This window comes from Drosophila persimilis, unplaced genomic scaffold, assembly GCF_003286085.1.
Source record: "Drosophila persimilis strain 14011-0111.01,24,50 unplaced genomic scaffold, DperRS2 tig00000000-arrow-pilon, whole genome shotgun sequence".
NCBI lineage: Eukaryota > Metazoa > Arthropoda > Insecta > Diptera > Drosophilidae > Drosophila > Drosophila persimilis.
Window position 1 is genome coordinate 23,673,432 of NW_020825288.1, and position 23,184 is coordinate 23,696,615.

Consider the following 23,184-nt stretch of genomic DNA (forward strand, 5'->3'; position numbering starts at 1 on the left):
TCGTTAATATATATGAAGAAAATCTTTTTCCAAGCTGCATTCAAACGTAATCAATAAAGACCTTGTCTTAGATTGCATTTTTTTTTACCTATTCATTCATTTGATTAGGGTCTTGTAAATATATCTCGATCCCGATATCCATTCTTGGTTTCTGTAAGAAGACCAAAACCTTCAAAATATCAAAAACCTATCAAATACCGGTGGCCTCACCGTTGTTGAAATATGCAGGTTCGAAATGAACTTTTATCCCAGCTGCAAAATGAGATGATTCCAGATCGTAGCGCAGGGGGCCAGCCCAACCCAGTCCGATGGAGTGCTGGTTCCCAATTGTACCATCTGTTTCGAGAGCTGGGACTCGTCTTGGCCCCATCTGCATTAGAGAGTATCTTCGGAGTGGAGGGTACCATTGTCCCGTACGCCGCCAGAGTGCTATCGTCTATGTGACACAGCATATATCATGCCAGCGCAACTCTTAACGACCGCCAAAATAAATAGTAAATTAAAGCTAAATATATTTGTAAATAGTCAGATTCATATTTCTTAGAAGTCGAACCATAAAGTAAAACGGCCGAACTGACAACACTGTATGAGTCACAATGGTCGATACATATCGGATAATACTAATCGAAACGAGTAGCGCCAGAAGTTTAAATTTGAATCAAATTGGATTGTCCTCATAGCAACACTGTTGAGAGTCAAAGTAAACAAGTGCTTGCGTTTCTCAGCGGAATGCCGAGAGAAATAAATTTGCCTAACAGGTGTGAGGAATCACTCAGCTGCTGTTTGCCGCTCACCGCCTGCAGCGGCTGCTCCCCAAAATATTATTCGCCCCAGCACAGTATTGACTCAGCGAGCGCGATAGCAGGCCAGACGGAACAGCACCGCACCGCCTCACGGTTTTAAGAAATCTCGTAACGTAACCGGACAAACAAATATGTACTTTGCTTGCGTTCCCAGCCTAAAGTACTTTACCCGTGACGTCGGTGTGCGATCTTTTACTTGATATCGTTTTTCCCTTAAAATAGCAGCATTTTTGTTAACAACCAAACAGTATTGCCCGAGCCCGCCGAGTGCTAAGTACTCTGTCAACCAGTACTGGAGTTATAATCCAATTGTTACCGTTAGCAACTGCATTTACGAGGAGCCCAAAGCAAACCACTTGTCAACAATTCGCCGAATATAATTTACAATTACACACACCCGCTAAAAATAAACCCTGCAAGGCGTGTCAGAGGCAGAGATTCCGAACACAGAACACAGAACACATAAAATGCCTGATGTAAAGTTTTTAGCGGTACTGCCCGACAATTCCAATGCTTCGGTAACAAAGCTAACCATCAAAGGCACCCTGCTCCAGCAACCTCAGCAGTAAGTCCAACCTTAGTCCAAGTCCTTAGGTGCTTAAGAAAATCGATTAGCAATTTCCTGCCCCAAGGTACGGAAACTTGCTCTTTGCGTGCAGAATTTTAATATTCTCGGGAATGTGGTACATAACATATTTGACCCGATTAGAGTGAAAATTCTAACGAACTCGCGGACGATTTATGGCGCACACATGAAACAAACAAATGGGGTACAAAATTTAGAGATTCTTATAATTACCAAATACCAAAGGTAAATTATGAGTTTATGATCTAATGAGGCGATAAGCAGATGGTAGAAAATCAGTTCAACACGTACGTATGCAGTTATACAGTTCAACTTACGAGTAAACTGGACTCGGCTGGATATTGCTGTATCAATTCCACAATCAATGACATCATCAACACAAAATTAAAGCAGACACGCGCAACAGAATGGCTGAAGATGCCGGCCCGGCAAAGAAGACAACAGCAAAGAACAATCTGAAAATGAAAACAGAGCCAACAAAAAGAAACGAGCAAATCATTGAAACAATCATCGGTGTGGGCTAAGCAAATGATGTCAATAAATCAGAATACCATTTGATCTGTTACAACACAATGGATTCCGGGTTCTTGATTGGCCCAACTACAAGATAATGGGAAAACCAAGAGACCTTGAGTTCCTTATCTCTTGCCTCCCCATCGATAACATGCCGCTGATAGCCCCCAGAAATGTGTCATACAAATTATATATTGTACTATTTGCTTGTAAGGTGTGTTTACTTAGATAAGAATTCTGGCATACCAGGAACTTCGAACACAAAGTGACTAAGAAAGATTTCCAAATGACAATCCGTCAAACATCCCAATTCCGTTCCTTGAATGCTTGGCACGTTTTTCGCACCCACTCAGCCATGACGACGGGTCTGTGGCGGTCCGGTCCCCAAAAACTTGCCAAACCGCCATGTGCCATAGGAACATACATAGGTATTTAGTGACTAAGTAAGCAGCTTGGAGACGGGGTCAAATGTACAGATGGCGACGTCATTATCATACATGTGAGAGATATAAACAAATGATTTGTTAAATCAATTTTTCGCTTTGTCTCTTCCCTCCTCTCCATCTCTCTCTACAGATTCTCGGTGAACTTTGTGAACAGTCCAGTCTGTACAGACAACATCACATATCACTTCAAAGTGGTGATCCCCACACAGACGATCATCGAGAACTACAAGCGGAACGGGGAGTGGAGCAGCCTGCAGCAGGAGCACTACCTGAACATATTCGATGGTACAGGCGGGAGTGATAAGACTCTGACCCAAAGCTTTGCCAGTATTATGAACGAGATTGATGAGGCGTTCCAACTTTCATCCACAGAATCAACCTTTCGCCTAGAGTTTACATTCGATTATGATAATTCCACAATGATCGTCTACCAGGTCAGGGAAACGGGTCACAATTTCATAAGCAAATACGAGACGCTCTTCTCGCTCTCCGAAATCCAGGCGATTCAGGTGTGGGGAGATGTGCAAAAGGTCAATCAGTTTGCCCTCAGCTATGATTGATACAGGGACAGATCAGACCCCCAAGGTAGCCATCTATTTTTGGTGCACTTGCACCCTATTTAAATGCATTTGATCGCTTCGGCTTGGATTCGGTTTCGGGCACCCTTTAGTCCTAACATTGCACTGCACGACCTAATTATTTACAATTACCAGTAGTTCTAGTTCTAGTATTATTTTGTTGGCGCTTCCATCAACATTTGGTTTGCAGTAGAGGTGGACATTTTTCATGCGACTCACGATCTTTGCTGCTTTCACGCACCTACCACACAATCTTCCCTTCTCTCTGATTTCTAAGCCTACCAATTATGATCTTTTCATTAAATTATTTTACACTTGTTACGGATTATTTGTGACCTGTTCACGAGCGTTGCAGGTCACATTCAGGTCATTCACGCTCACGTCATCTCGTGCGTGTCAACATTGATTGTCTGGCGCCTGAAAGTATGTTATGTTCTCCCCCCTTGTGATGTCATTGCAACCGATATCTCAGTAGCTGCTCTGTTCTGTTCAGTTATGCTCGTTCTTCCCCAGTATTTAGTAGCCCTATTTTTGATAAATGTTAAGACCAAAGATTTGTATGTTCAAATATATTTATGCTTGCTGTAGTCTTCCATCTAGTTATTAGCATTTATTTGTAAGCTTTTTCCATGTAATTCCTCACACAAGCACATACCATACCATACCATACCATGCCAGACCATACCAAGTATTAAACATCACCATGACAAATGCATCTTCTTTGATTCAATTAAATGCGTAAACACACAACAGATTCATGGGAAATGGTTTTCTTTATTCTTAATGATTCGGATGTGGATATATTGGCTTGCTTTTGTTATTCGTTTCGTTTGCTGTTCGTTCGCATGTTAGAATTAAAATTACGAGCTCTTGCGAAATAGTTTCCATCCATGCAGCAGATCTCTGGCCTGGCCAATGGAACTAACATTATAAAATTCGTATTTTCAGTCGAACGAATCTTACCAAAAATATTCACGTAAACATTGGGGCCTGCCTCAGCCCCAGCCCAGGCCCGCCTGCCATCATCTGCTTTATAGCGCACCTGCACAAACTGAAGGCTCCAGTGTGCAATACCAAATGAAATATACATAACAGTTTTTATCCATAAATTATATATTTTATGTATTTATTTTCTCACACATCTTCCTTTCACCCAAAAAAGGTATTTTTACATTCATTTGTTTACAGCTTTTACGAGTACATAGATCGATAAATATTTACAAAGCCTTACAATACTATATATCGTAAGATCGGGGAGTTACATACAGTCGAGGGGGTGTTTATGATATAGGGGGTTCATTAGAATAAATTTGGTGGAATATCGAGAGCACAGTTCACTGGAAAGTAAAGTAATCATAATAAAAGCAATACGTTAAAAGGAAATTAAAAAAAAGAAATATTGCACCAAAAGGAAGGGGCAGAGTTTGCCCAAGTCTTATGAAATACAATTACAAATAATATGGTAAGGAACTGATGACCAGCAGTCAGATTAAACCAAACTGACTGAACCAAAGGACTAGTACGATCTAAGTTTCGTTTTGTTGACAGTCTACTTTTTACAAACTAAATGGTTAGCGGTCGAGCTGGGAAAGTTGGGGAAGCCCAGCTGAACATAGTTCAGAGATGAGGGCATATTTGAGTCGGGGGCCTGGGTAATAGTTATGGTATTCCCAGCGTGATCCTGGGTGGTGACCACATGCATTATTTGAGTCTGATGCGGTTGAGCCGGAGTTTGCTTTTGCTGCTGCGAAGTTTGCTGTTTGATTTCAAATGTAAGATCCTGCGAAAGATAGGTTACTCGTGAGAGATTGGAGTTTTTTAAACTGTCGGAAGAACCAACCTTTGACGAAGCTTGGCCATTGCTTCGCACTGTCGTGGAGGAAGTAACAGTAGAAACAGGAGCTGTCCGTGGCTTCTTGTGCATTTCCCGATGCTTCTCGTAGTGCAGCTTGGTGGCAAAGTTCTTATTGCAAACATCGCAGCAGTACAGGGTCTCGTTCGTAGGATGTGTGTGGATCCTGTTAAAAAAGGCCATTAAAATTTAAGCTCAAACTATACAATTTGTGGACCCACCTCATATGCTTGCTCAAATTGTCCTTTCGGGAGAAGGGCTTTTTACAAGCCTCGCATGTAAAGAGCTTCTTGCCCGAATGGGAGATCAGATGCCGCGACAAGTGCTCCTTGCGACTGAAGGCTTTGTCGCACTGCTCTTCGGTGCATTTGTAGGGACGCAGGCCTGCGTGCAGCTTTATATGCTGGACGAGATGCTCCCTCTTCTTGAACTCGCGATTGCACTTGGGGCAGGTCAGACCGGGAGGAGGCGCATCCGGAGACTTACCAGGCGCTGGGCAGATGGGCAGCGGCGGGCGTTGAATTTTTGATATCGGCGCTTGCTTCTCTTGTCTCTCCATCATTATTTTCTTGTGTTGCACTGCTATCGAAGGAGGGTGCGTTGGAGAAGGTTCAAGAGTCGGTTTATGAATTGCAGTGGCCGGAGATGGAGCTGGAGCAGGAGCTGGAATAGATGGTTTGGGGAGGTTCGTTTGGTTTACAGTTTGCGCGGGGATTCGACTGATTGTTATGTTCTGTTTGTTAAGAAGCGGCATATTCGAGGGAGCCTGCACTGGCTGCGGCTTGGCCACCTTGGTGATGGTTGTATTCGAGGAAAGTCGCTGCAAGGCAGCCGGATTGGACGCTGTGGTTGTTGGCGAGGGATCCACAGGCGGCAGTTGTTTCACCTGGGCCATCACGCGCTTAAGCTCTGCAGTGCGAACAGGCGATTGTTGCTGGGATACAGATGATGACGTTGGCGAAGTATTCTTTTTGGGGTTTACTGCTTGTTGCTGTAGATGCTGCTGCTGCGGGTGCATTTGCCTTTGTCTGGGCGATGGAATCGTAAAGGTCGGCTCATCTTTGATGTTCTTGGCCATGGTCGATACGGCGGGGACATTTCTTATCAGCAACTGCGGAGTTGTAGCATTCGACGGAGGCGATCTGATGATCTGCTGAGATGTCACTGTCGCTGTGTGTGATGAAAGTTGCGGATGTTTCGGCTGCTGAAACGTCTGCTGCGATTGTTGTTGTGGAGGCTGGGGCGAAATGAAAATGTTCTGAAATTGTCCGGTAGACGAGACTGCTGGGGTGGCGCCCTGGTAATTGTTTGCATTGCCCAAGGTCTGCGGCGTCAGCTGTAGTGTGGCTGGAATGGACGTGGGCGTCAACTCCATGATTGGCTGACCATCGGCGGTGGCCAGCTGTGGCTGCAGTTTCATCTGTACCTGGTAAGTGGTGGGCAGCACCAGATTTTTGGTATCAATGTGCGCCACTATCTGTTGATCGGAGTTCTCGTCGCGAATAGTTATGGGCAGGAAACATTTGTTGGGCGACAGAATATTTCCTGCCCCTGCATTCGTGCCCGTCTGCGGGCTAGACAGGCTGGAGAGCAAAGCTGTGGCATTCAACTGCGTTTGCCCCGCAGCTGCTGTACCTGCTCCCCCAACGGGCATTAACTGCAGCTGCAACTGGGGTTGGGCTCCAGCAAACTGAGGGAGCGATGTGGTAAATTGGGGTCCAGCTGGCGCGGATTGCACAAAATTGAGCTTTGGTGACTTGTTTTCGCTCGGACTTGAGCCGTCCTCTGATGCCGAGAACTGAGTGTTGGCCGCCAATAGACTGGTAAGCTGTTGGATCTGTTGCTGCAGCTGGAGTTGTTGTATCTGCTGCCAGATGGACTGCTCGCTTAGCATTGGCTGTAATTGCATCTGTGGAGTGGTGGCTGTATTTCTCATAGTTTGTGGCTGCAGAGGCGGCGGCTGTGAAGTCGGTGTCACCGACTGCTGTTGTGGCTTACTAGGGACTGCGGCAACGGGAACACTACTGGGGTCCTTCTTGCCCAAGGGAGTTATTTTGATCTCTGGCTTTAGACGTATAAACTCCTCCAAGACACTGTTTTCGGGATGGACATGGAACCTTTGTTATTTCAATTGGTGGCAAATGATTCCATTACTCACGATTGCTTGTCCGACTTGGGCTGGACCGGAGGCGGGGGCGCCTGTTGCAGAGTGTTGTCCACCGTGATGGTAAATTGCTGCTGGGGTTGCATGCCCACCGCCTGGATAATACTGCTGAGCAGATTATTGGATTGACTGCTGCTGCTACTGGCTGGAGTGGACTGTACTGAGCTGCTGCCCACCACGCTGAGACTCTTGCCTGTGTCGTCGATGGCATCTTTGATGTAGAGCTTGTCGTTGTGGCTCTGGATCGGGGGAATGTTCAGGCAGTCGTTGAGCATCGTCTGGGTCTTCTTGCAAGTGTGGCGCAGGGCATGAATCTGCTCCACTTGCTGCACGCACTGGCCGCAAACCACCTTGGGCAGCCGATCCTTTTCGTCAATCTGAAAACTCCAAAGTGAATACCTGCTGCGCAAAGACCAAGGCAACCACCCACTCACCTGCAAGGACAGGCATTCGTATATCTTTGAGCTCAGATTCTTGGCGCGTCCCTCGGCCGAGAATACGTTGGTGTTCTGGTCACTGCTGTCTGTACAGATGCGACACAGGTCGTAGTAGTTGATACACCGCACATTGCTATTCGAGTTGGCCATCTTTCCCGCCGACTGACAAGACTGCGCTTGCTTTAAGGTAGGTAAAGAATGTTTATTTTATTGCACATGCAAATATTTGTTGTTTTTTTTTCTGTCTGCTGCGACGCTCTATTGTTAGTGATGGTACTATCGATACCACTATTTATCAATGTCGTATATATATATACGTTACCGCCAAATTTGTCCCGCTTATCGTTTGTCATCTCAGGCTGCAATGAATGCAGAATATGTTTTAAAGCTATTCTGAAGAAACTCTTCAGTTTCTTGGAGAACAGAACCCATACAAATGTTTTGTTGCCGATGTCATAGCTGAATACACACCTACGTTTTTACAAAATCATGTAGTAAAATATGTAGTTAGCGCAAAGTTACGATGTAAAAAAAGGACATTTTTGTTGACCAAATATGTTTAAAGCTTATTTTACAAGAAAACTAGTAAAAGGTGGTCCCTAAAGCTAGCCAGTCTTGTAGGGAAATCGATTCATCAATCGGATAAAAATATTTTTTAAGGGCTGAGAGTCCTAGCTAGATAGTACTTTTTAGCCGAATATCAAAATGGAGGAATATGATTTCCGATCATAGACAGAAAACAATTAACCCATTGTCTACCAGTGAGTATTTCAATACACTCTACGAAAACTATGAATCTTGTGAGATATCGTAGTCATTTTTTTAAAGTAAAGATGAAAGTGGAATTATTGTCATTATTTTCTGCTGCTTAACTCAAGTTGTTCACCGGTTTATATAGAGGGGGCTTAAATGGGCTAGGTTGGATTTTTCCATCGTGTCGGTCACACTAATCTCGACGTCGGCCATCTTAAAAGTGAAAAAAATTTATTCTGAAAAAATCAGTAAAATTGTAATTATTTCTAAGTTCTGCACGTAAATAAATAACAAAAGTATGGGTTCCCGCAACGAGTGCCGAATATACGTTGGAAATCTGCCACCAGATATCCGCACCAAGGACATCCAGGATCTTTTTCACAAATTCGGCAAAGTTACATTTGTGGACTTGAAAAATCGGCGTGGTCCGCCATTTGCTTTTGTCGAATTCGAAGATGCGCGGTGAGTAATGAGAACTGGTTATATCTAAATACACACAAAGCCAGAAGCAAGCCCCCAAATAAAGCAAATCCCTATTTGGCGCCAAAAAAACAGCGATGCTGACGACGCGGTAAAGGCCCGCGACGGCTATGACTACGATGGCTATCGCCTGCGCGTCGAGTTCCCGAGGGGCGGCGGTCCCGGCAGCTACCGTGGAAATCGCAACGACCGCAACAATGGGCGTGATGGTGGTCGCATGGGCGGACGTGGTCCTCCGGCCAAACGGTCTCAATACCGTGTTATGGTAACCGGGCTGCCGCCCTCTGGCTCCTGGCAGGATCTCAAGGATCACATGCGCGAGGCTGGCGACGTCTGCTTTGCCGACACCTACAAAGACGGCTCTGGCGTGGTTGAATTCCTGCGTCACGAGGACATGAAGTACGCCATAAAGAAATTGGACGACTCGCGTTTCCGTTCGCATGAGGTAGGTGGAATTGAGAAATGCGTGAAAGCAAAAGGAGTTGAACAATCAATTGTTTCCACAGGGTGAGGTTGCCTACATTCGGGTGCGCGAGGATAGCGGCGAAAACGACCGCAGTGGCGGGAGTGGAGGAGGAGGAGGCGGTGCTGGTGGTGGCGGCGGTGGAGGAGGTGGTGGCAGCAGCGGAGGCGGTGGCCGTGACTACCGTGACAGGTAATTGTGTGCAGAAGTGTGCGCTCTGGATGTTCCCTCGATCTAATCGCTATTATCTTTTCTCTCTTGACAGGTCTCGTTCGCGCTCATTCTCATCGAGACCGCGTCGCCGCGGCACTCCGACATACTCTCCGGTGCGACGTCAATCCTATTCCAGGTCTCGCTCACGCTCTAACTATTAAACACTACCAATCATCATCCATTAATATATATTAATTCGTACGAGCCGAAAAAGCAAGATAAACACCTCCTTTCAATTTTAACCAAGCAATCAATTCACCTTGTAAATTGACTATCAAGCCACCGTGTTCCATCATTTAATCAAAGCACACATCAGTCAAACCAAATTCGGAACAGAGCATCAGAAACCAACACCACAGAAACTTGCTTTTCCAACAGAACAGTGCCACACGATTTGAGGCAGAGAAACTCTTTTTAAACTACATTTAACGCCGAACCCAATGATTTGATTTGACTAAAACTTTTCGCAAAACTAAAATTGTAACTCAAGGAACTATTTTTGGCGAGCCTCACTTGTTAAGTATTCCTTGTTTTATCGATTTTAATTGTCTGCAACTGGCTTCTATTCGCCAATATTTTATTACTTGGCTGCAAATACCAAGCATTTTTTTAGAATTTACCCTAAAAAAGCAAAAGCAACAAAAACAAAACAAGAAAAAAGAACATCGATTCCGAATAAATATGCCTGTAATGATAACGAAAATGAAACCAAAAACAAAAAAACCAGAACACAAAACGCAATGCCGCGAACATTTTATCAACAAATTATTAATATTTAATTTTTATTTTCTTCTCTTCCCCATTTTGCGCGTTTATGTTTGGAGTATAATGAGGAGGAGGATGAAGATTAATGGAGGATGAAGAAGGAAGGATATTTTGATGTTAATTTTGGATTTTGGAGTGGATTGTGGATAAATTTGGATTGAAATTAGTGGAGGCAGGACAATAGGACATAGATCTATCTCTCTCTCTCTAAATGAGTGTATCTTTGAGATGGTATCAGGATTCGATTTGGATTATCAGGATTTGGATATTAGGATTGTTCTATGACCTTCGCTAGGACAACGTGGGATACAGTTCCCCACGGCTAACTCGCTCCGTAACCTGATTAATGAACTCTGAACCCATGGAGGAGACGAACAGACACATTCCAATTGTTTCACCTATTGCTATGGCAATTCGGGACGCGGATGCGGGATGCGGATGCCCCCACATTGTGTCTGTGTCTTTTCGGTAATTGGATAATTAATGGTCTTGTGTTGAGGGCAATGGATGTGTGGAGTGGAGGTGGAGGATGATGCACTTGGACAGGACTCATGTCAAGGAATTCGGCTTCGGATTCGGCTGCTTCAGCACTCGTCTCACAATTGGGAATAGGATTTGGTTCGAGTTTCGCCTGGAACTGGACAGGTCTCAGCCCCCCCGAGTTGTTGTCGCCCTTTGTCGGATTGGGATTACTCACAGAGACACATTCAAACTCAAACACACGCACAGACACTCATTTCGTGGCCTTTGCGCCCTGTGCCCTCCATGTCGATATCGCTATCCATGTCAATCAGGAGTTGCTGTGCCACATTTGAACGTTGCTGGATAGTGGCTGGCCGTGTGGTCCTTGGTCTGGTTTGATCTCAGCCCTCTGGTCTCCCTCTCGTCTTTCAGTGGTATGTTCGATTGCAAGATCTATTTTTTACATTTTTATTTTGAGTTTATATATTTTTAATTGTACATCAAATACAATATCCTCCGTGTTCATTGGTGCTGTTGCCTCCCACACCACACACATGGCTGATAACTTTGGCCGCACGCCAAAGAGTTTTAGTTCTCCATGTTTTGACTAGAAAAGCGAAAACCAAACCCGAAATACCCCAAAATATTGCCTATAACCGTAAATCATTTGCATGAACCTTCTTTTTAGCCAACACACAATGTATTATTCACAAAAAGACCGAGAATACCCTCATTCCGAGTTCTCTGCGCTTAACGAATCACCCACAAGCCCATAGTCTTAAAATATTTTTGAAATCTAATCAAATTTTCCAATAAACATACAGAAACTGAAAGTGCAGGTATTTTTTGTTTTTTAATTTGCAGGGGGCGGGTCCTATGGGAATGATTACCTTATCAGAATTATACATATTAGCATATTTGTAACGGAATTTCAAACTCTAACCATGGTGGAACCAGTATATAGATGCGCCAGTTTATTCAGCGGAAACGTCCAAACAGAAATTGCTACGCGATCCTCCAGAGGTCTTTGGGTCTGGGATCCCTCAGCTTCGGCGAAGATTAAATTTTACTTTCTATTCCCCTAATTTACCACAACTTGATCAAGTATTTGTCATCTCATTTGTCTCTCTACAATAAATAAAGACGACAAGTCAGTCTGCTATCTGAACGAAATTTTGCAGTGCATGGTAGTTATCGGGATCGAGATATATACAGGAATGTAATTAAATGTCATTAAACATGTCAATACGAGAAAAAGTCATTATTAGGGTCATTATTATTATTATTAAAAGCAGCTTGGAAAACAGAATTTTAACATTAATTCAAGAAATTAGGGTATACCAAACTGTATGATACATAAGTGTTGGGTAAACATTGCTCATATTGGGCAAAATGTTCACTTGTTCTTTTTTAGTAAGTGAGTCAACTCACTCATATTGCTCACTTGTTCATCTAGATTGCTCAGTTGCTCACTTAGATAGCTCAGTTGCTCACTGTTCACGCACAGATCACTAAGCACCACAGGTTTTGACACAAATAAAATACGTTACATTTCAATTTTAATCAAATATTTAAAGCTAAAAAAAAAATTGCAATGATTCCAAATTTCACTGCACTTTCGAAGTATCGAATATACTTCGAATTAGCGACATACTAAATTTTCAAAAAAAAATAATAAACAGTTTTGCCGGTAATACAAAAAGTGTAAAGTAAAAGCAAATATGAGCAACAACTTCCAGAACGCAAAATGCCCTTTGAGGAGCAAAATTGCGCAAAAAGTGAGTAGAGAACAAGTGAGCAAAAATGAACAACAAAGAACAAGTGAGCAAAAAAGAACAAGTGAACAAAAAAGAACAGCTTGGAAGGAACCTGTTCAGTTCTTTTTTGTTCACTCACTAATGAGCATCACAACACTATATTACATATACATAGTATGGGTTGTTTATATGTACCAAATGTGTACTTATCGCGCAGTTACCATGTAAAAAAAGGACATTTTTGCTGACCTTTTTTGTTCAAGCCTTACTTCAAACACAATCCAATGAAAGGAAGTCCTAAAAGTTGGCCAGTCTTGTAGAAAATTGATTAGATTATGGGCTTAATTAATATGGACAGTGATGAGGGTCTTAGCCAGATAATAATATTAAACATAATATCAAAATGGGAGGAATGATAGGAATATGATGGAATTTAAAGAATTCGTCGGTATATTTACGGTATATCTTTGAGGTCAGACGGTCACACTGCTGCATCATCGAACATCGAACCTGAAGCTCAAACATGCAACGCAAAAATAGGTCGGAGAGCGTAATTTGGTTTTATCGAACCGCTGGCTAAGGAAAGGTAAGGACAATAGTCGAAAAAGCCAAGGGAAATCGCAAGGATCGTATTAACCTCACCTAGTCGTGTTTTGACGAACAATGTACCTTGAAAACAAAATTTGGATTGTCCCAATGGTATATTAGGAAAAGGGTGGATTTTACCTTGCATGCGCTGCATTTTCTGGTCCGTGTTGCCTGTTGTCCATACCCTCTTTTTCCTCATCAATTTCAAAAATACCAACGGTCGTGGCTGCTCGCGCTATAAAAACAATTTAAAGAACGGCGCGACCGGTTGCGGTTGTCAAGGAAATTAGGAAAATAAGTTCCAAAGTTGATAGTTTGTTTCCGTATTTGAATGAAACGGCTCCGAAAATTCCGTGGATAAATATCCACATGGATCAAAAATATATGAATTAAAAAGTAAATAAATATTTATATTCGATCAAATAATAAACGGTGCGGTTTACACGCACAAAAATTGATAACGATAATTTCGAATTTTGCACCCCAACGCGGCGGCTGCCGAGCCCCAAAGTGCGCCAAAAACAAAACAATATTGAATTTCAAAGCGGTGGCCGTTTAACAAACAAATTGTGATTCCGTGAGTGCGCGGCCCACGTTGAGCGGCATCCATAAATAAATATGTATACTCGTACCACCGAAAAGTGCATTGACAGCTGCTGCCGCGAGTATTGACCAATTCTCTGAGAGCGCGGAGGAAGCATTTCCGTGGGCCTCGAAATTGTGGGACCGCTTTGGTCGTCTGTCTCTTGTTGTGCCCTTGCGTTGGTGTTCCCTTTGGAGGCGGCGGCCCCCCTTGCCTTATCAGCGGCTCTTTCCCATTCTCATTTTTATTGAATCTCCCGTTTGATTGGGCGATTTATCACATTTCGGTGTTCGGTTTTCTGTTTTCTGTTTGCATTAGTCACACGCGCCAGCAGCAGCAGCAGCTGTTAATCGATCGCGTTTTTATTGTCAATTACCAAGTTTATCATTTAATTTGTAAAGTTTCAGCAACGCAACTATAAATAGAAGTGAAGTGTTGAAAAGGCGTAGACAGCTTTACAGTTTAAACTGATTCGTGATCAATGTTTTTAAGTGTCACAAACGTGTGTGTTTTATGTGTAAAATCACTTGAACAGCAAAAGGTAAGACAAGCTTTATATTACAGATATTATATGTACATATATGTGTAGAATTGCTTGGATCGTTAAATTTGTCGATGGCCTCAGCAGTTCTCCACTTTCTGAACTCCACCAGTCACCTCAACAGCAAATCAACCATCACCAAGTCGTCATTGTTTAAAAGGTTTTTTTATTGATCGTAACTTGAAATCAGCTTTTACGAGCTGTTCTAAACGATCCCCCATAGGCATTAACTATTTATATACATATGTGTTACAATGTACACATTGCTGAATCTTTGTTCTAAAGATTTGTTTGTTTTTCCACTCCAATTTTGAAAGTGAAAGTGCGTGCTTCGCAGGGTGTTCTGTGCACAGTGGTGGTAATGTGACCCACTTAGGGTCAACATTTTTAGCCCGACACTTGGCTGCTTCCTAGGGTGCCTTCGGCAATGTAATTCGATATGTCAACCTAAACCCAGAAGGTGTTGCTTCCTTGCGGCAAATACTACCTAAGTACACGGTCTACCTGGCGGCCTGCCCTTCCATTCAAGGTCTCTCCCTCTCTCTCGCTCTGTCGAAGGCGGCTTCCGTGTATCTGCTTGATGGCAGTGCGTTGTGTGTGTGTGTGTGTGTGTGTGTGTGTGTGGGCCTGTACATCTCTAATCGGAGGCATGTCTGTCCATCTGTTCCGGCGTGTTAATCTTTTTGTTAAGATGCGATGCTTATCGCACCTACCGCGCCGACGGGCCAAACTGTTTGTCATTGCGACAGGTGCATTTGGCTGAGAAGCCAGGTTTCCGTTGCGTCAAGGCACTGGGAGCTGGGAGCTGGGAACTACGAACAGAAAACAGAGAACTGGGAAACCCTTTCAGCTCAGAGCCAGTGTCAGAGTTCATTTGTGCGAATGATTGACGGGACAGCCGGCAACTCTGACCCCACTCAATGAGCCGCAGCGAGTACGCAATTTATGTTAATTGTTTGCTTGGTGTATACCCTTTCATTGGGTTGAGGGTATATCAGTTAAAGTACTGCTTGCTTAATTATCCTTAAGGGGGTTTTTCTTCGGAGTAACTAAATACAAGTATGATACTCCTTAAGAGTATCCCACCTTCGGTTCACTTTCCTTCCTTCAGGTGCCTATCCTCTCGTCGCCATTCGTTTTGTTCCGTTTCGCTTGTCGCTTTTCCCTGGGGTACGCGGTACGTACCCGGCCAAGCATTTAATTAGACACTTTTTACTTTTCCCAGCGCCAGACGGAAACTTCTGTCCGCCAAGTCTGTGGTGTGGTGCGGCTTGTACTGGCGGCAACAAGTTGAAGCCGCAGCCAAAGTCGAGCCGGGAGGCTGTCGCCGTCTAATTGTTTTGACTGTGGCAATTTCTCCTGGCCTTTTTTGGATTCTGGCGCGCCTGCAGCCGGGGAGCATCAGTTTGGGGAAACGGACGGATAGAGTGGGAAACTGGTTTTCTCCTTTGGCTTCTCTCACAGCGCAATCCGAGAAGAATAATTCGGTCAGCAGCGGGTTAAGGCTCATCGGCAGCCACTGCCTTTCAGCCATCCGAGGGAATGGGAAAGAGAGAGAAGGGGTCGCCCCAGGCACTGACCAAAGAGAACGATCCGTTTTGGCCTTTTACCGTAATCAGGTTTGGGGTTTTCTCGTACGTCAACAGTCGAACAACCCAAATGAATGAATGAATGAATGAATGAAAGAATGAATGAGTGGATGGATGGAGTGAATGAATGACGCCTGAATGAGCGATAGGCGGCTGGCTGGCAATCCATCAAACTGTCCTCGGAACTGGTTGACCAACACCACTTAATGAGTGGCTCCGTCTCCGTCTCCGTCTCCGTCCACCCATTTGCATCCGCCCCTCGCGGTTTCTGTTCAGATCCACTCGATGGATGGCGGAGTCATTAGCCACAAGCCATGCATACTCGTATGGTGATGGAACGCATAAAATACAGCCATAAAATCGCCCCAAGAGGCGGAGCACGCGTTTTGGAGCGCCGTTTAATTGCGCCGCGCGATCTGTGCGCCTCAATTTGCATTTTCCTTCGTGCTGGCTGGCACTCTGCGAATGAGGAAAACTGCACGTCTAATGCAGTGGTCCAGCAGCTAGCTGGTTATGCATGTTATTCTAGAAACAAGTGTAAATTACACACGCTCTGCCCAACAGGCCGACGACGCTTTCCACACTCTCGCTAATTAGTCGGAAATCAATTTCAATTTTCTGACGCCCCAAGCCCATTCCCATTCGAATTTGCATTCTCATTCTTGAAGGCAATTGATAAGAGAGAGGACCCCAGAGGGCAGATCCAGGCTATCTGGGGTTAATTGTGTGAATAGCAATTGAAATGTTATAGAAACTATTCCAAATAGAGGCGCCAACTGGGGGCTAAAGATCCCTCAACAGAGAGACAGCTGATCGGAGCATGCTTTGGCTATTTTGAAATATTCTTATTACTTTATTCAGTGCCAAAGATTTTATTCTATTTCTTTAAAGTTTTTTCTATTTTCGTGTAGCTTTTTATCCCCCTTTTCATAGCCCTAGTGTATTTCTTGGACCAGAACCGCACCGCCCTACGCATATCCAGCCCCAGGGAGCGTTTAAAAGCGCTAGAGCAAATCGCGCAAAACATAAAAAAGATTACGACGGTGGGGGGCAGGGCCGGACTCTGATAGGGGGTTGGTGCTGGTAATTGTAAGCGGCTATTAAAATAATTTAACCTCGCCTCCGTTCGTTCCCCCGGTGCGGGGAAAGGGATCTGGGGAGAAAGGATTACTCGGAGCCAGGAGTACTCGCCGCCGTACTCGCAGAGGGATTAACATAATTTTCGCTAATATTTTGAGCATAAGTCTCAGAGAGCATAATGCGCTTAGAAATATGAATAAAGGCGGCATTAACCTGAATGGTGGTCGAAGCGGCAGCGGCAGCGGCAGCTGCAGGGGCCGCAGGATTGCAGGCAGCCAGCAAACGAAATGCAGGAGGCATGCAGCAGGCGGCAGGAGGCAGGAGGCAGGCGGCAGGCGGCTCACAGCCATGATGAGCTGTGCGGCAGAAAACGCGCCAAAAAGCAGCGACGGCAAACGTTGCGGCGACTGCATTAAAGTGGAAAATCCTGTCTGACAACATTTAAACTAAAAAAAGATATATATGTATGTACAGAAACCCATAGTAAATATGTAGAAAAAACCAACAACAACAGCAAAAACAACACATAATAAGCGTGAAAAAAGGCAAAACGAGAGCAAAACCAACCCAGAGAGTCCCAGTCCCAGTCCCAGTCCCTGTTCCTGTAAAAGAGTAACTCCATACCATACCATGCCGGAGCCAGAGACAGACCAGAGCCAGAGCAGAATGAAGCCAGGCAATGCGAAGCTAGAAAAATCAACAAGATAGCTTAAACATATATTCGAAGAAGGGGATACCCTGTACTTCTAAGATTACATACATATTTGCACACCAAGAACTCGTGTTCTATGTATTTTCAGGATTCACATATTTAATCCAACTCCCAAAGGTACATTTTTAACCTGTGAGATGTATTTGATGTTCACGATGCTATCTATATTTAATCGTTCAGGATACATGTCTTTCGAATGCACTTAAGGTTCCAGGATGCAGCCCACCTTTATATGGCCTCATCTACCCTCTATAGAGATATTGCAAATGTAGACAGCCAGACAAATTACAATGAAAATAAAACTAAATGATGAGGAGAGAGAGAGAGGGAGAGGGGGGGAAAAAGGGAAGTATTGTGGGAGTAATAAAGGGGCTACCAAGAATAATTATAGTAGATGCGGGCAAATGGGTAATTACGAGAGGAAAAATAAAGTATTTCATTAATTTTCAGTTTTTCCCAAAAGAAGACATACAAATATCAGACGAAGATGGCTCAGTATCTCACACATAATTTCTTAAAACCCCATTAGCGCTCTACTAACCATATAATATCTTCATATAATACCTGTTCCCAAGGCTAAATCAGTGCCAAAAAACCATCCCACATTGGGAATTCTCCGTTCTCCCTCCGCTCTCCTCTCCCGCTTAAACAAACAAACAACCGGCAATCAGAATCACATTCATAACATCAATATAACAAGTTCGTGCTTGTTTATCGTGGGGAAAAGCAAATTAATGAACGAAAACCCCATGTGGATTTTCCCACACAACGCCACGCAGGCCAAAACGAAACTCAAACTCAAAAATCGAACGATGCACACACATCACACAGAAATCAAAGATTTGTATTGTCGAATTCTGTTCTTATGTTTTCGTATGTGTGCCCTGAGATATCATCCAAAAATGGGCGCCCATATCTGGACGTTGAAAGGCCAGAACTTACAGATTGGGCATCGCAGGCTAAATGATCTTGAAACTGGCTGAAAACCGATGATTAATGATGCTACATATGCGTACATATTTTTCGAAATATTAAACAGAACATAGAGCGCGTGCCGCTTCTAAACTTCTGAATAATCTTTCCAAGTGTTAATTGAAAATATTTCCGAGAATTGTGAGTGCTTTTTGCGGTTTCCAAAGTCGATTTGTAAGGCTGTCAACGAATGTGAGTGCAATTTATCAGGTAGTACGTACAAATGAAGCTGGCAGAATGGTTATAAATAAACCAACTATGGATTGGAAACCATTCATTCGTATTAGCTTTAGTTGCTGTTCTCAATCAGCTCCTAGTTCCCACAGAAACACTCTCAAAACGACTCCACTCCATCCATGCCCATTGTGGCATTTCCGTTTCAAGTCAAGCCAAAAACGATTCAACCACATGCCTTCGCCAGTGACAAATTGAAATAAATATCTCATACGCATTCTGGGACGTTAAGTCTTTGTTTCCTGTGGAATGATACATAAATATGGCCTTCGTTTTGTCAAAGTCATAGGCAGAAAGAGGAAAAGGTAAGAGCTGGAGCCGAGGCAAACGTCTTTTGGGTAAGAAAAGGTCCGAGAGTAAAGGTATTTCTGCCTACTTTCTTGTCCCAAGAATGTCAAACGACCCTGCCGCCTCCGCCCGCTCTCCATCCGACACTTGACAGCGGCACACACAAGACAAAGGATCCACATCCCGGCCAGAAACTGCTGGCATCGATATTCATAAATAATTTGTTTGCCCAGAATGTCCAATCAATTGTTGAATAATTGATTCGGTTACAGCCTCTGCAGCAGAGTCAATCAATTAATAACCATTTTTTTCACAAATGCAATGGCAAATCATTACGATGTAAAAATGCTGTATCCATAAAGCACAATAAAATGATTCCTAATTGCGATTTACATGCGCCATTTCCCACATTTCCCATTACCATTTCCATTTGCAGCTTCAATCAGACCTCAGATATCGCTGTAGGCGTTTATGACTTTTTTGTTTGATGGCTTGTCGGTTTTGTTTGTTTTTTGTGTTTTGCATGTGATTTGAGCTATTTCTCTGTGCCATAAAAATGATTTTTTCATTTGATTGGTGACAGATTTACGGCTAAGCCCATTTGCGATGGTAATTGGTTATGTTATGGGCAGATTATAGGCATTGGGTCTAGGCATTCCATTCTATGGAAAGGTGTGCATGAGATGATCTCCTCGGTTGAGTTATCTTTTGCTGGGAAAAGTTTCCCACACTGCCTCCCGCAATCCATTCCTCCCTCCACGCTCTCCATTCAATCGACAGCAATTGGTGCGGAACTTGCTCCTTCTCTCGAAGTCGTTCAGGCGTTACCGAAAGCATTATTGCCATACGAATTGTTTGTCTGTTTGCACTGTTCAGTGGGTATTTTGTATAGGTTCTCTCTATGAAATCATCGTGCGACTACCTGTTCCCCAGTCGCCAGTCCCAGTCCCCGTGGATGTACTATTTATAGGCAAATGCGCAATATGCCCACGGCACAAGTCATCCCCAAAGTCATTCCGTGTTCCCCCCCGAAGATCAATGACATTGAAGGGGAGTTGGGGCGGAGAGGAAGGAGTGGAAGGAAGGAGAGTGCACGCTTATCAGCAGGTTCTGGTCTGTTGATAAAGAAGCGATGGCAAGTGACGAGCGGCACGATAAATAGAATGGACAGCAATCAATAATGAAGAGTTGGCAGAGCTGGGCTGGGGCTGCTTCCTCAGTCAGTCAGTCATTCAGTCAGTCTGTCAGTCAGTCCGTCAGTCTGTAAGCGAGTGTCAGGGGGGCTTGTGTCTGTTGTATTTACCTGCAATCAAAGCAGTTTATGTTTTACCTTTTTATCCTGTTTGTCAGTCTTGTATGTAAATACAAACAACCACTTGAGGGAAGAGTACAGCGAACCAAGGTACATTCTAGATGGGGTAAGCCAGTCCAGGTAATTCGGTGGCCAAAATTAATGCGGATCAAACCTCTCAGACGCTAAATCGGAAGGAAGGAACCCTACCACTCCAGCATTCAGTTAATCGCTTTGTTTGCATTGGAGTTTTTTTCCAGTGTGGATTGGATTCGAGTTGGATTCGTTCAAGGTTTCCCCCCCCCCGCTGCTGCCAGAGGAGTTCTCTCTATCCCTCTCTCTCTCTCTCTCTCTCTCTCTCCCACTACCGCTTGCATGTCAAATGAACACTTTGAGCGAAAGGTGTTAATAATAACAGAAAATACCAACTAGCAACTGCCTGGTGCAAAACTGGGTTAAAAGGTCTCTTCCCCAATGGGCTGGGGGTGGGGGCATTGCGCATACGCAGCGTTGCAGTAAAGTCGTAAAAAAAATACAAACTACAAATCCAGTAAGGCGGCAGCTGTTTGTTCAATAAAAGCCAAACAAGGCTAGCCTTAAAAAGGAACACAGTGGTGGCCAGACAACGACCCGTGATTGCTCTTTAAGAGAGGGATTGTTCAGGGGAAGAACAATGAATAATTTCAGAACACTTCTTGAAGCAAATGATAGACTTTCTCTGTCTTGAACACCGCTCTGAGACTCCTTCTCTTCCGAGTGTATGAGTATATGACAAACAAATCCCATTAACTCGCACAATTCACATTCACACTGCAGTCAGTCAGTCATTTACACGATTTCTGTGCACTCAATTAAAATGCCAAGTTCAGCGCCTGCCAACATTCGAAAACTGACAGCTGACAGATGGAAATTTACTGCTCAAAGGCTTAAAGGAAGCTAAGGAAAAGCTCCCACCCGACTTGGGTCATGGACTCTGCACTCCAAGCTCCACGCTCCACGCTCCACAGTTGAACTATCAATCATTCAGTGTTCATTTCGCTTTGAAGCAGGTGCTAAATGTGTCAGTTTTAAACGAGCAGAAACCAGAAAGTTCCTCAAGAGTTCCTCAAGGCAGGGAGGCAGCTTCTTCTACCATTTCACAAGTGTCAACGATTTGAGCTGGGAATATGAGAATTATTAATGAGAAATACTTACAGATTACAGAAATAGATTACAGTTTGATGGGGAATGATTTGTTCTATACTTAACCCTTTATTTGTTGGCCTTTTCTGTGCATATAATATTGTTCTTAATAGGGCTTTATCTTTCCTTTCACTTACAGATTTATTTAGCTAAGAAGGAAGTCAACGATTTTGCAAACGAAGGTAAGTTTTTGCCCTAAAATCAATGGGAATACACCTGGGGATAAGGGTGCTGAGCACAAACAACTGTCCTTCTTTGGAACTCTGAATCTAACTGACGAGAGGGCGTTTCAGTTATTCCTACCTGCGGCCTCGATGAAGAGTTTCAGTCTATAATCATACGTAGTAAAAGTTTAAAGTTTCCCATAAGGAATTTCCAATAAAATGCTCCTCTTCTTTTCTGTTGTGAAATACACTGCATACATTTTGGCGTCCCTTAAAAGCAATTTCGCAATTTTCTTTCTCGAAAGTAATTAACGAAATGTACGGATACGAGTATATATTTTCCTTTACACTCAGTTCCCTTTATTCAGTTTCATGGACGCACTCCATGCCTGGGGATTGAACTCTCACCTCGCGAAGAAATGGACGAAATCAGCTGCAGAAGAGAGACGGCCACTGGCTGGAGCCTCCTCTTAATTAATGTGCAAAATCACGCGTCTGCATTTAATTCACTTTGTTGCCTGGGAAAGAGCCCCGCAGAGAACTGCAGAGATGTTGGGGAAAGCCACTCGAGAAATGTGGCAACATTTTTGCACGCATTTGACGGCCTGTCCAAGCGATTGGGCCGCCAGATTGAGCCCCGGCCCCCATCTTGGCCAGGTTCGTCTATTTAAGGGCATTTGCCAGCTTTTTCCCAGCCGTCGCAACTGGCAATTGTCCTTTATGGCCATTCCTTCATTAGGCCCACATCTTTGATGGCATTTTAATGCAATTTTTATGCGCATTTCTGTGCTCTGTAATGGCGCTCTGTCCTGCCCAATCTCTCCTCTCTTCCGCCGATGTGTCACTCTTGCGAGCATGTAAGATGTAATTTCAATTGTAATTCATATAATTCGCTTTATTGTTGTCTCGATGGGCCTTTGTTGTGGCTCTTGGAAGGGAAAGGGAGCGAGTCGAAAGATACAAGTGCTGGGCTTTCGTTTCTATTGTACGGGAAGGTTGCCAAACTTCAGCTGCTGGATAAATGCTTTATAGGTCTCGTCTCTAAAGAAGCTGTGGGAAGGCTTTTTGAAATTGAAAGCAGTCCAACAACATAAAGAAAACACCTTATCAGCGAAACTCGTCTCGAGCACCCGACGTTTTGGTTGGTTTGGAAATTCCAGGGTATTCTCTCTTGCCGCCTTCGTCGAGCCGAACCTTAATGTGCCGTGTCAGGCACACGCCATGTATGTTGCCTAGACTCGAGACCAAAGACAAAGTATAAGGAACTGTGGGTGTATTGCTGGAAATATTGTCAATATTCGCGGTGTTTCGTAAAGGAATATTTTACCATATGCACTACATTAGGAAACAATTCAATTTGGATTAGTTTACATACCGAATTCCTATTCATATATTCCTTTAGAGCAGTAAATTCCACATCAAATGCAATGACAGAACCCAGAAACTTCATTTAGAGTACTCCCCGAATAATATTGCATCTGTTTGCCATCCGGATACTATGCTTAATTAGGCGTGAGGCCCAATTTGATCCATAAAAGCGCATTAAAGACACATAAACTGTTGGCAAGAAGCTAAACAAACATGTGAAAGCGCCATCAAAGTGTCAAAAATGGAACAGACCAAACTAAGGGATCTCTATCTGTGTCTGCATCTGTATCTCATAGTACAAGTATGGTATACGCCCTGGC

The 23,184-nt window shown here is 43.8% G+C and overlaps 4 protein-coding genes across 5 annotated transcripts in view; 3 read left to right on the forward strand and 1 right to left on the reverse strand.

Annotated features, from left to right (window-relative positions):
• The first annotated feature begins 868 nt into the window (after positions 1-868).
• On the forward strand, positions 869-4,035 carry LOC6591527. Of its 2 annotated transcripts, XM_002017277.2 has the most exons (4): positions 872-1,368; positions 2,479-2,633; positions 2,721-2,933; positions 3,875-4,035. In XM_002017277.2, exons 1-3 carry the CDS (start codon positions 1,271-1,273, stop codon positions 2,906-2,908), a joined length of 441 nt encoding a protein of 146 aa, XP_002017313.1. In that variant the 5' UTR covers positions 872-1,270; the 3' UTR covers positions 2,909-2,933; positions 3,875-4,035. The 2 variants fall into 2 exon arrangements, with proteins under 2 accessions (XP_026850516.1, XP_002017313.1); XM_026994715.1 differs by having other exon boundaries at positions 869-1,368; positions 2,479-2,933.
• Positions 4,036-4,114: 79 nt separating this feature from the next.
• On the reverse strand, positions 4,115-7,585 carry LOC6591528 (transcription factor Sp2). The gene is made up of 5 exons (XM_026994714.1): positions 7,377-7,585; positions 6,937-7,319; positions 5,000-6,871; positions 4,767-4,944; positions 4,115-4,706 (listed from the first exon to the last, which is right to left on the reverse strand). The coding sequence occupies exons 1-5, from the start codon at positions 7,527-7,529 to the stop codon at positions 4,476-4,478; spliced, it is 2,817 nt and encodes a 938-aa protein (XP_026850515.1). The 5' UTR covers positions 7,530-7,585; the 3' UTR covers positions 4,115-4,475.
• A 797-nt stretch (positions 7,586-8,382) lies between these two features.
• On the forward strand, positions 8,383-9,538 carry LOC6591529 (serine/arginine-rich splicing factor 1B). Its single transcript, XM_002017279.2, has 4 exons — positions 8,383-8,594; positions 8,688-9,057; positions 9,119-9,267; positions 9,341-9,538. The coding sequence occupies exons 1-4, from the start codon at positions 8,431-8,433 to the stop codon at positions 9,447-9,449; spliced, it is 792 nt and encodes a 263-aa protein (XP_002017315.1). The 5' UTR covers positions 8,383-8,430; the 3' UTR covers positions 9,450-9,538.
• A 3,608-nt stretch (positions 9,539-13,146) lies between these two features.
• LOC6591534 (extracellular sulfatase SULF-1 homolog) overlaps positions 13,147-23,184 on the forward strand; it is a 29,602-nt gene continuing 19,564 nt past the window's right edge. Inside the window, exons 1-3 of the mRNA XM_002017282.2 lie at positions 13,147-13,256; positions 13,845-13,984; positions 21,472-21,514. The gene's annotated coding sequence lies outside the window, so the exon portion shown is untranslated. The remainder of the gene's footprint in view (positions 13,257-13,844; positions 13,985-21,471; positions 21,515-23,184) is intronic.